The sequence below is a fragment of the Metarhizium brunneum genome, chromosome 2 (genome assembly GCF_013426205.1).
Source record: "Metarhizium brunneum chromosome 2, complete sequence".
Classification (NCBI taxonomy): domain Eukaryota; kingdom Fungi; phylum Ascomycota; class Sordariomycetes; order Hypocreales; family Clavicipitaceae; genus Metarhizium; species Metarhizium brunneum.
This window is the reverse complement of record NC_089423.1, coordinates 7080473-7092800: the sequence shown is the minus strand read 5'-3', so window position 1 is coordinate 7092800 and position 12328 is coordinate 7080473. Positions and strand designations below refer to the sequence as shown.

The 12328-nt window shown below is 55.8% G+C and overlaps 3 protein-coding genes across 3 annotated transcripts; 1 reads left to right on the top strand and 2 right to left on the bottom strand.

The window, feature by feature from the left end:
• Positions 1 to 180: 180 nt before the first annotated feature.
• G6M90_00g051220 (uncharacterized protein) lies at positions 181 to 357 on the bottom strand (the record flags this gene model as incomplete). Its single annotated transcript, XM_066130505.1, has 1 exon — positions 181 to 357. The coding sequence occupies one exon, from the start codon at positions 355 to 357 to the stop codon at positions 181 to 183; it is 177 nt and encodes a 58-aa protein (XP_065986166.1).
• A 1103-nt stretch (positions 358 to 1460) lies between these two features.
• PADI1_0 (Protein-arginine deiminase type-1) lies at positions 1461 to 3626 on the top strand (the record flags this gene model as incomplete). Its single annotated transcript, XM_014684322.1, has 1 exon — positions 1461 to 3626. The coding sequence occupies one exon, from the start codon at positions 1461 to 1463 to the stop codon at positions 3624 to 3626; it is 2166 nt and encodes a 721-aa protein (XP_014539808.1).
• A 296-nt stretch (positions 3627 to 3922) lies between these two features.
• On the bottom strand, positions 3923 to 12277 carry mokB (Lovastatin diketide synthase mokB; the record flags this gene model as incomplete). Its single annotated transcript, XM_066130504.1, has 9 exons — positions 3923 to 4774; positions 4826 to 5140; positions 5195 to 10086; positions 10144 to 10768; positions 10839 to 11086; positions 11140 to 11417; positions 11470 to 11694; positions 11747 to 12000; positions 12059 to 12277. The coding sequence occupies 9 exons, from the start codon at positions 12275 to 12277 to the stop codon at positions 3923 to 3925; spliced, it is 7908 nt and encodes a 2635-aa protein (XP_065986358.1).
• Positions 12278 to 12328: the final 51 nt, after the last annotated feature.

The window sequence follows — 12328 nt, the reverse complement described above, 5'->3', positions numbered from 1 at the left end:
CAGACATCTATCTATAACACTCGAGGCATACTCGCATATATATTCAACAGTTACAAGCACTGCCGTGCACTTCCCACTTGACCCTGCGCACAACGTTCCTGCAAGTCACTGTGACGCCTTGTTTTGCACTCTGCCCCAAAGCCTCGGAAGCAGGCGTGCCCGTGCCCCGGCGGCGTCGACTCACAGCAGCAAAACCAGGTAGTAGAACATGGCCAGAGCCGCGAGCAAAGTGGCCGCGCGGCCGTCAGCGTGGTTGGCGGTGGTGGTGTAGCGCCGCGCTAGCCCCGACACGGCACGGGCCGGCGCCGTCTTGAACGTCCCCGTGGCGGCGCACGCGGCGGCCGCGCTGCTGTCCATGAGCGGCAGGTTTCTACATGACCTGTTTGAGGGCGCCTTGGATGCCAATGTTCACCGGCTGTTATATTTCGCGCAATCCGGCTGGCAGGACACCCAGACACGAAGGACGTTGTCGGGTACTGCGACGGCCGGCGGGGATTGCTCTCGACGCCGCTTTACGAGACATTGACGTCCTCTGCAATGACCTGCCTCGGGACAAGGCCACCGCCGTCCACCTTGACGAACACGGCCTTTGTAAGATTCTTTTCATGGGCCAGGCTGCCGAGTAGATGACGTCTCCAATTGACGATGAATTAATAATACTGAATTCCAACTTTCAAAGCTGTCCGTGTGGCCTGTTTACAGAGGGGCTTCATCTCGCTTCGGATAGCCGGGTGAGGCCGCATCAGGTTGTCAAGCCGTCAAGCCGCTATAATTCACATATGAGAAGGTCATATAGCCCACGACTACGTAATTGCCTTGCGCGTCTAATGTCGGCTGCCATCCGTGTCATGCTACCAGACCAGAAAGGCCATGGTGGAGATTGGCCTCGTGGTTTAATAGCTACCAGACTATTTATTAATAAACTGAACTTAAGGGTACTGCTCACTATAACAGGCCCGGCCGTTAATGCTGATGCAACGCCGCCACCGAATAAACGTCTCACAATCTGTCCTTGAGCGTTATACCATGCACACCGGCCGCCAGCTCGAGAGCCCTCCGCCCTTGCATGTCTTGTCTGCAATGTCATCCGTTGTTCGTTCCCAACATGCTTCTGGCTACACAAGTCCCGCCTCCGTGCCCACGAGTCATTAATGTTCCCTATATGTACGTGGACCTATACGTGGACCTATACGTGGACCTATACATGGAGGCTGTGTTGCTATAGGTCATGGGCTAACCACGGTTATAACATCTGCCCAGGTGAACGTGACACCGAGTATTGAAAAAATCAAAGGGCTCACGAGTCATTGCTAGACGCGTAGAACCTGCGGATGTAGTCAGTGGCATGGAGGAGAATCAAGCGCACGTCGGGCTTTGTATTTAAACCCGCATAGTACATCAGACGAAGATGGCCGCAACCTTCTCCTGGCAGGCCGCGGACTGGCAATCTTTTCCTCACAATGCGCCCTTCACTCATTCTAGTCGTGTTGCCCCTGGCCAGTGCCATTCCTCAAGGCCCGCTCAAGAAACGTGCCGCCGCGGCAGGCCAGGACTCCACGGCCTCCAGCGGCCCAAGTTTTACCGTGTCCATCTTGGCGGACACGAACCGCGACGGCAGGGTCGATGTCGCGGGCGAAACCGACACCGTCGGCAAAGAGACGTGGACAGACGACGCCGGCGCCCTCTTCCTAGCCAATATCGTCGACACGGACCGCCGATGCTCATCCCAAATCACGGGCTCCTGTGCCAGCGGGCTGGGCGACATCTTCAACGCGACAGAGCCGCCCGAGACGCCGGTCCCCGACCCACGTCTTCCCGACACGCCTGGAGACGGGGGATCCATGGAACAGTGGTACAACAGCCTCAATGAAGGCCAAAGAGCCCTCTATTACGACTACTTGTTCAAGGGGCCGGATTACCAAAAGATAAACGAGGTGGACAGGAAGATATCGGCCTGCAACGACGCCTCGGACGACATACTCCGCAACGCAACCTACCTGGCGCCTCTGCGTACTCGACCCATCCCCGGGCTTGGCAACTCGGCCACGGGAACCGTCGCCGTGACCCGCATGCTGGCCGCCTCCAAGGTTCGCCTGTTCCACAAACAGCAAACCAGTGGCCAGTGGGTGTTCATCACGTCAAACTACACCTTCAAGGCCGCAGAGCTCAAAGCAGGTCTCGAGCTTGGCATTGATGCGCGCGACGTCCGCCGCCCCGGCGGGTGGGACGGCCGAGCCACGGTCGAGTTCACGGTAAAAGACGGGGGACACGAAGCCCGGGATTCGGTGGCACTCCGCGTGGCGCCCGTCCTGACGCAGCACCACGGCCAGGCCGCCAAGCAGCTGCTGACATCGCAAGTCGACGGCCCCAAAGGCAGGGACTCGGGCCACGAGCGTTTCGTCCAGGAGCTCGGCGAGATGTCCTCCTCCCTGGGCCTCGAGAGCCCCATGCACGCCTTTGAAGGCTGCGGCGAGTTGTGGACGCAGGACTTCTTCGAGCCCGGCTACATGAGCATCCCCGGGCCCAACGGCCCCGTCAGCCTGCACATTATGCTGCGGTCGGCGCAGGACTACCGCGAGGCCGGGCGCAAGGTGTTTCAGGATTTGCGCTCCAACACCGTCGGAGCCGTCCAGCACCTCGCGGGCGGCGACACCGTCGACTCTACCGGAAACCTCGAGACGATACCCCCGTACTCGCACCGCGGCAAGGCCTATCCCGCAGGGCGAGCCGTCATGGGCACCCAAAAGACCAAGCCGCACATGATGGCCTTTCTCGAGGCCCAGGAGACACAGGCCCCCATTGAGCTCAACACGTCGTGGCTTTCCGTCGGCCACGTCGACGAGTTCCTGCAGTTCCTCCCCGCCGACAACAAGCTCGGCTGGGTTCTAATGGCGGACGATCCGCTCGCGGGCCTCGACATCCTCCGGCAGGCGCGGCAGGCAGGCCACGGCAAAGAAAAGGCCGTCTCGCGCCCTCGCTCGCCCGCCGACCCCGAAGAGTGGCACGTCACCACCACCATTGACGAGGTGCTCGACAGCACCGACTTTGCTGCCGTGCAGAACAAGAGCGCCGCCCACATCGCCGGCAACATCGAGATTCTCAAGCGCGAGACGGGCCTGACCGACGCCGACGTCATCCGCCTGCCGTGTCTGTACCACCTCGAGCCGGACCCCTGGGGCCGCTTCGTGAGCGACATCTGGACTTATGAGAAGAAGGCCGGCAACGAAACGCGACGCATGTCCCGTCGCGCCGTACGCGTCAAGGCCGCCAACGCGCTGGACGCCGGTACGCCGCCTACCAAGTTGGCAGACGGGAATGGAGCGAGTATAGAGCGCCGCCAGAGCTTCAGTTGGTCCGAGTTTGAGACGTGGCCCGTTTTGGCGCTGTACCCCGGCATTATCAACAGCGTCGTCGTCGACAGGAAGCACGTCATTGCGCCGAACCCGTGGGGGCCCGTGATCGACGGGCGGGATGTCCTGGCCGCCGCGGCGGACGAGGCCTACGCCAAGGCGGGTTATACGGTTCGCTACATTGACGACTGGTTCACGCACCATGTTGAAATGGGCGATGTGCACTGCGGATCCAACGTTATTCGACGTGTGCCGGCGGATAGCAAGTGGTGGTGAGGCGTGTAGCCGGCCAAATGGCTGATATCATTCTGTTGAGCATTGATTGGCGCATGTGAATAGAACAAGGACAATAATGTGTGCCGCTGCGTAGGTAGTAGTGTAGTTTCCTGTTACTGCTTGCCGGTACCCAGTAGCTGCTGGGTAGAATGCTTGCATCTTCTGTATAGAGGCAGTGTGTCACATGGCACGATTGTACGGAATGGCTTGGATAAAATAGACCTTTACTTTTTCTTGTCCCTCTTGATAGGAAACAGCCTAGCGACTAGCTAGTTGAATCAAGTCGTTGGCAATCGCTAGACTTTGACATGGCCGAAAAGTCCCGTCGCCACAAGCCGAGATCTTCTGGCAACCGTGTTGGCCAGCTCGGCGAAACTCATCGGACTCATCAACTCGAATATCTGGACGTGAGATTCCAACTGTGACAAGATCCAGTTGCGAAGCTCCACCGCAATAAGAGAGTCCACTCCATAGCTCACAACGGAGCGATTCGTGCTGACGTCCTTTTCTGGCAGGCCAAGCAGATGAGCAAGCTTCTGCTTGATTGCTATCTGCATCGCCTTTTCGGCTTCATCCGCCGTTTTTGCTGATTCAAACATGGCTTGAATATTGAAATGGCTCGAGTCAGCCTTGGCAGATGCCTGGCGATGGGGCTTCGTCCATATGTGGGAGAATTTGGGATCTGGACGTTGCAGAGCTGCTTCTTTGGCTTGGGAACTTGGATCGGCTCTCCTCGTGCCGCAAATCAGCTGCGCTGCCGAGGGCCCGGATGGAAAGGGATTCCATATCGCCTCATTGATTGTGGCCAGGAACTCCTTGACCTTGTACGGCTGCAGTCCTTGGCGGGAGACGAATTCCGCGGCCGCTTCGTTATTTGCCGTGTACCCTTCCCCTTCCACGGAGCCAACGTCGATGGAGCGAGCTGGCAGACCGAGCGATGCCCTGTGGCGAGCGAGGGAATCTTGAAACGTATTGCCAGCGGAATAGTTGCCCTGAGCATACGAGCCAATGATTCCTGCACTGCTCGAAAGGAGGATGAAGAAGTCTAGAGTGTCTCCGAACACGCGGTGCAAATTCATTGTTCCCACAACTTTCGGTTCCATTGCAGCCCGCCACTGCTCGTAGCTCATATTGTCCACGCGAGAGTCCTGTTTCCCATTAGAAATCTCCACTGTTGTGAAAGACGGTTGAGCACGTACCTGCAGCACCATTGCTCCTTGGACAACACCTCTGATGGGGAATTCTCTGGCCTGCTCCTTGATCGACTCAATCGCGACCGTGTCTGTGACGCTGCCCTTGAACACGACAACACAAACACCGGCAAGACGCATCTCTTCCACCAGTTCTCTCATAATTGGACTGTCGGAACCAGATCGGGACAAGGTAAAAATGTGCTTGGCCCCGAGACTCGCAAAATGCTTCATGGTGGCTCTACCAAGGCCGCCGGTTCCTCCCACGACCAGGTAAGAGCAATCCCCTTTCAGCCGAGGAGTCGGTGGCCGTGGAGGTTGGACCTGCAAGCCCAAGTCAGCAAAAACGTTTATCAAGATGGGACGATGTGCACGTACGGAAATTGCCATGTCCGGGTCCAACTGGAGCAGTAGTTTGCCCACGTGTTTTCCAGCCTGCATCAGCCTAAATGAAGTCTCCAGCTCGGAGACAGGACTGACCGTTATAGGGCTCAAAACTTTGATCCTGTCCTGGCCAACGAGCTCAAAGATGGTGCGGTAGAGCTCTTGGTGAACAAGAGGCTTCCTCTTTGCAAGCAGCGTCAAATCAACGGTAGTAAATGTGGCGTTGCTTTCCAAAGACGCCATTTCAAGCCTCGCGTTGGAGATGACATCTTTCTTACCAATCTCGACAAACCGTCCAAACGGCGCGAGCAGGGAGCAGCTTTTTTGCAACGCCTCGCCGCTGAGCGAGTTGAGAATGACATCGACACCATCACCATTTGTCCTGCGAAGAATCTGATGGTAGAAGCTGAGACCGCGACTGGAGAATATCTTGTCGTCTGGGATGTCGAAGCGTTCTCTTATGAGGGCCCTCTTGTCCGCACTCCCCACCGTGACGTATATTTCGCCAGCGTTGAGATATTGAGCCAGGGAGATGGCGGCTTGGCCAACTGCGCCTGCTCCGGAATGAATCAAAATGGACTCTCCCTCTTGGAGATTGGCAACATTCCTCAGCGAATACAGAGCCGTTGCATAGGCGAGAGAAATAGCGGTTGCGACTTCCATGGACAGCTTCCTGGGTATGTGATGAACGTTGCACTTGTTAATGACGCTGGTCGTGGCGACACCGTCTGGATCGGTGGCGAAGACCAAGTCACCGACAGAGTACTGATGACGGAGTGCTTCACCAACCTCGACAACCTTGCCGCTCCCTTCCAGCAGCATGGCCGTGTGCCCTTCTAGTTGTCCCATGGCGATCATGATGTCTTTGAAGTTGAGAGAGACGTATTGCAAATCCACCCGGACTTCTTCGGCTCCGACGCTCCGCGCGTGCCGCTCCGAGTCGGCCCAGTAGAGTGTGTTGAGAAGCCCAGGTTCGTGGATCTTCAGGCTCAAGGCACGGCCTGGTTTCATTCCCTGCTCGTGTCGAGGGTGGTAGCTCGAAACGCTGTCTTGGACATATTCATTCACGGGACTGTTACACATCAAGCGAGGAATCAGTATCTCTCCATTGCGGATGGCGTATTCAAATTCCGGCAAGGCAGAGGCTGGCGGACCATGTGGACCGAATACATGATGATAGACTCTGCGAATCTGCTCTGCGGTCTCGAGCCCCGACCCGTGATTCGGCTCGAGATCCAGCGTGACGACCTTTCTGTGCTGGTCTTCGGATCGCAGGCAGCGCGTTAGGCCCACGATGAGCGACTGGAGAGGATTCGTGCCTTCGACGGCGCCGCCACAACTGACCCATAAAACACCGTCTGCGTTGGAAAGGATATGCCGGACTTTTCCCCAATCCGCTTGAGAGCATGTCGCCAGGAACGGATGGACTGCCTCGAGCAGCACCACGGCCAGCTGACCAGGCGAAACCTGCGCCTCAGCCAACATGGTCTTCTCAGCGTGGACGCTGGACTCGACAGAGGTCAATAGCTCGGCTACATGGTCTGCAAGTCTGCTCTCTTTACCGTCACTAATCACAAGAATGGTCTGCCGAGGGCCTCCTTCCGAGCCCGTCAGGTTTGTTGGGTATTTGGAGATTGGCAACTCGGATTCTAGTGTTGACACGCCTCTCGTCGGGTCTTGCATGCCCAAACACCATGGCTCTGGATGGCTAGTTGCTGAAGAAACCATGACGCTGACCTGGTGGTCCTCGGCCGAGTCGAAGTCGTGCATCTCAAAGTCGATTCCGGAGAAGCCACAATGGCCGAGCCTATCACGCCAACCAGATGCATCGAGAAGTGGTGAGTGCACCCGACCGTCCGTGGCTCCAAGCCACCATCCAGGGAGCATGCCAAATATGACTCCGTCGTGAATTTTTGGGGCCGTCGTCTCCATCACAGCAAGCTTGCCATTTGATTTGAGCAGGCTCCTCATGTTTCCCAGCGCGACATTGATCTCGCGAGTCGCATGCAAGACATTGGCGGCAATGACGAGGTCGTACGAGCCAAGTTCAAACCCCTGTTCTTTGGGTGAGATTTCCATGTCAAGCCTCTTCCACTCTAGAGACTCTTGCGCCTTATCCCATCCCGTTTCTGCGTCCTGGAAGAACGCTGTCGGAGCACAGGCCAAGGTATACGACTCGGACCTCGCTTCTCCTGCAACGCCCTTGTTGCTGTAGAGAGCTTCCAAAACCGGCATCGACCCGTCTGCGGTTGCAGCCCCAATCTCGAGGATGCGGAGATTGGGAGTTTTGAATCGAAGAAGCTTGACATATTCGGCCAGCTGCATGTGACACCTCTTGATGTTGTCGCGCGTGTAGAGCCGGTACAGACGCTGCTTCTCCAGAAGGAGTGCCTGGGGATCAACGTCTCCCCGAAGAATACCTACGAGCCGAGGTGCCATGTCCACCAGGACCTCGCCGTAGATGCCAAGAGACTTGATTTTATCGTTGAGCGCGTTGCCCATCTGGAGTGGCTGGTAGCTTCCAGCCCTTATTGACTTCATCCACAGGAGCCACTGAGAAAAGTGGCCAGTAATCTTTGCCTCGTCGTCGGGAGAGAGCTCTGTTAGTGCCCCTGCCACGACAGCTTGGCAGTATTGCTCACACATGCTCGTTCTCCCAGCCACCAACACGTCCGGGTCGAGAAGGCAACGCTTGATGATGCTGTGAGGCTCGGCGCAAGTCGGGTCAAGGGACCACTCTAGCCGATGGCACAGGGATTCTCCAGCCAGATGCTGTGAAGAAGTCTGCCGAGATGGTCCACTTGTCCTGGCAAGGATGAGCCCCTTGATCTTTATGAAGACTTCTGATTTTCCGTCGTCGGAGCTCGAGATGACTGAATCGGATGCGAAATTGGAGTGGCCAAGGCCTCGAAGAGATGCCGCGACGGACATGTGCTTTCCAGGCTGCGACGGAATCTCACTCGAGATTTCAAGGTCGTCAAACCCGCCGAGGACAAATGTACCCCGAAGATTGTCTCCGACCTTCATGGCCGAGAAGGCTGCTTGGAAACAGACATCCAATGTTGCTGGGTGGATGCAATGAGGTTGCTGGTAATGCAAAGGCATAAGAGCCTCGATATCTGGAATCTTGATTCGACAGGTCGATGCGGACTCGGATGCTCGAATGTGCTCTTGGCCATTGAACGGGTGGCTATACTCAATACCCACGTCTCTGAGCTCCTTGTATAGCTGCTTCGGGGGGAGTACTATGCGAGCTTTCTCGGAAACTTGTTCAATAAACGCAAGAGACTCGGCATCCGTCATATTCTCATGGTCTTGGTTGGGCAAAGGACTGATGGCAGTCACCAGACCCCGACTATGCTCTGTTGATTCTCCATTGACAGACACGGAAAATATCCGAAACTCGTTCCACGAAGCCGAAGATTCTCGTGCCGTGTACGTAAAAGGTCGAATGGTGACGAATGTCTCTACGCCCACAGAATCGTCGGCAACGAGGAGCGCCCGACCAAAATGAACTTGGCGAAATTTGATACGCATCTTCTTCCAGGGGTTTCCGCCACCGAGGATTTGTTGCTTCAGGGCTTCCAAAACCATGGTCACATAGCCAGCGGCTGGGAAAATGGTGTTGCCACCAATGCAATGGCCCTTGAGCCAAGGCAATTCCCTGAGGCGGATGTAGTTGCGCCATGTCGGTTCGCTGGGTATGCTGTCGCTGCTGGGCACTCCAACAAGATCGTGCTTGGGAAATTTTCTGTGTCTATATTGAGCGCTCCGGCGGGACTCGACCCAGTGCGTGGTATTGTGATGCCAATTGTACGTTGGCAAGTTGGTCAAGACGTTCTTTTTGGCGTCGCCATGCGGATCGTTGACTCGACCAAAATCGACGGTTGCTCCATTGACGAACAGACTTGCAGCCAAGGCCACGGCAGTCCTACTTGCGTCTTGCTTCCGTGAGAGCACCGAGTGATAGCTGATGGATCCCGCTGTTTTGGACGCCTTGATGGTCTGTTTGATGGGACCCTGCAGTGCAGAATGAGGGCCAACCTCGACAACCGCAAGCATGTTGCTTCGCTTTTCGTTTTTTCGCGCCGTGTCAAAGATCTCGGCCAGAGCATCGGCAAAGAGAACGGGAGATGTCAGGTTTCTACCCCAATACGTCGCATTCAGCTCCTCGCCTTGAACGGCCCTGCCCGTCACAGAAGATACCATTTGGACATGCTGCCCGCAGTGTAAAGGTTTGATGTCCTGAATGGCGTGCAGGTATTCTTCCAGAATCATGTTCATATGGTGCGAATGGTAGGCCACGTCAACCGCCAGCTTGCGGTTGAAAACGCCTCTGGCGGCGAGCGTCTCTTGAATGCTGCTCAACACTGCTTCATCTCCGGACAAGGTGATACTGGCAGGACTGTTGACGCACGCCACGACGACCTTTTCGCAAGTGGCGTCATTGTCAAGATATTTTTGCGCCTCGCCTACCGACAGTCCAACAGCAAGCATGCCGCCGGAAAGCTCGGGTTTCTTCTCCTTCAGCCGCTTCACCAGATGGCCACGAAAATAGGCGACTTTCAGACAATCCTGTGCTGTCATGATGCCAGCTGCATATGCCGCCGCAATTTCTCCGCTCGAGTGTCCGCACACCAAGGCTGGTCGAATTCCCCACGTCTCGAGCAAGTCGACGAGTCCAATCTGGATGGCGGTGCAGCAAGGCTGTGACAGGGCGGCTTCGTTGATTCGAGACGTTTCCCATGGTTTATCCAGCTCGGCGAGAAGCCGCCAGTCAGCACCGAGGTGGGTGAGATACTTTTCTGAGCGCTCCATGGACTTGGCAAATACAGGGTATGCGGCCAGCAATTCGCGGCCCATGCCTGCCCATTGAGCACCCTGACCTACGTGGTGTTAGACTCTTGTGTGCAAAAGTTTGCATATCCTCATCACGACTATACCTGTAAAAGCAAAGCATATTTTTCGCTCTTCAGCTTGTTGTAGGGCCCGATCCGTGCCCTCGACTATGTGTTCAAGTCCATCCACAAGTTCGTCACGACTGGATGCGGCTACACACCAACGAAACCTGTGGACAGACCGCCGATCCGATAGAGTGAAGGCAAGACTATCCAGAGATTCATTCGTATCAGGCAGCTTGTCCAAAATAAAGCGCTTGAAATTGGCCGCTAATTTCGCCACGCCCCCTTCCTGATCGTGCGACAAGGGAAAGAGGCGTGGTCGCGTCATGGCGTTGGTGGGTGAAGCTTTCAGGCTCCTCCTGTGTTGTAGAGTCGAATGGCCATGGACGTGCGTCGTCGTCGGTTCTGCTTCCGTTGGGTTTGAAACAATTATGGTCATGGCGAGACTACTTGTTTCCGTAACTTCTGCCACTTCGTGTGCCAAGTCTCCGTTGACTTTACCCTCGCAAGCTCGAATAGCGACTGGGGGGCACATGTGCTTCATATTGTCGAGGTAATCGTCGGCCGCATCCAGGATAACGTGGGCGTTTGTACCTCCATACCCAAAGCTGTTGACTGAGGCGCGGCGAGTGGCATTGTCCGGCCACTGGAGCATCCTTTTAGGCACCTGCACACAATGCATCAGTCCCAGCTTGACAGGATAGTAAAGGGGCTTCTGTGAGAGTCTGAAGACGCACTTCCATGCCCCAGCTTTCCAATGGAATGTCGCTGTTTGGTTTCATGAACGTGGCATTGGGGGGTATCATCTTTTTCTCGAGCATCAAAACCGTCTTGATCAGACCGGCCAATCCGGCCACACTCTCTGTATGGCCCACATTACCCTTGACGCTTCCGACAAACAGTCTATTTCCCTCTTGCCTTGCCTTGCAAAAGGTCTCATGGAGAGCAGTCGCTTCGGCCTTGTCTCCGGCCTTGGTTCCAGTTCCTGCTCGCCGAGTCAGTCATTTCTGCATCAAGGCATGGCAACCAGAAACGAACCATGTGCTTCCACATAGGTGGTATCCCTCGGGTCTAGGCCTGCCTGTTGGTAGGCTCTCTGAATCATTCTCCTCTGGATGTCGGAAGATGGCATTGTGACTCCAGGCGTGCGACCATCCGAGCAAACGTTGCTACCACGAATGACAGCCCGAATCGGGTCGCCGTCACCAAGGGCCATGTCTAAGCGCTTCAGCACGACAGCAGCCACGCCTTCACCCCTTCCAAAACCATCGGCACGGGAATCGAACGCGTAGCAGCGGCCGTGGGGAGAGAGGAAGCTGTCGCACAATTAAATCGTCGTCCCTCTTCTTTGAGCTCAGGAGCACTTACTCCATTGAAGATATGATATTGACCTGGTCTGGATCGAGAATCAAGTTCGTGCCACCGACTAGTGCTTGCGCCACGTCTCCCGCCCGGATGGCTTTACAGGCTTCATGAACCGCAACCAGTCCACCGGAACATGCTGTATCAAGAGTGATACTTGGCCCGTGCAAATCAAGCACGTAGGAAATGCGGTTGGAAACGAGCGCAGGTCCAGTTCCGGTAAATCGGTATCTTGTCCAATGTCAACATCTGATGAAAAAAACCCTCACGTCAAGAATCTCACCCTGGGGATAACTCGGGATCCCTGCCTAGGATCTTGTCATAGTCGTGATGTGAAACCGCGCAATATACCCCTGTATCTGAGCCTTTGACATTCTGCATCGTGATTCCCGCCGTCTCGAACGCTTCGTATGCTACTTCAAGCAGCATTCGTTGCTGAGGATCGATGGCCCTGGCCTCAATGTTGGTGACCCCAAAGAACAAATTATCAAACAATGCGGGATCCTGCTTGATCAAGTGGAAGCCTCTTGCGTTGAACTATAGCCTGTTAGTGGAAAGGGGGCGGCGGCAGCTTTCATGGCAGAGCTCGACTCACCGAAGCGTTCAAGTCAGACTGCGGGTGCCAGAAGGAATTCATTTGGAAGCGGCTGCTCCCGTTGCTTGACCATCCCGTTAAGCCCCTTGCCAGCATCTGCCAAAGGCCTTCCGGGCTCGTGGCAATACCTGAGAGGCGGCAGGACATTCCCACAACGGCGATCGGCATGAGACCATCGCCGTCTGTGCCGCTCGCATGGGAAGAGAGCCGGCCTGACATTGTGGGTAGTAACTGTCAAGTTTTCTGTCAGAGTCTGGTTTGCCAAAACGA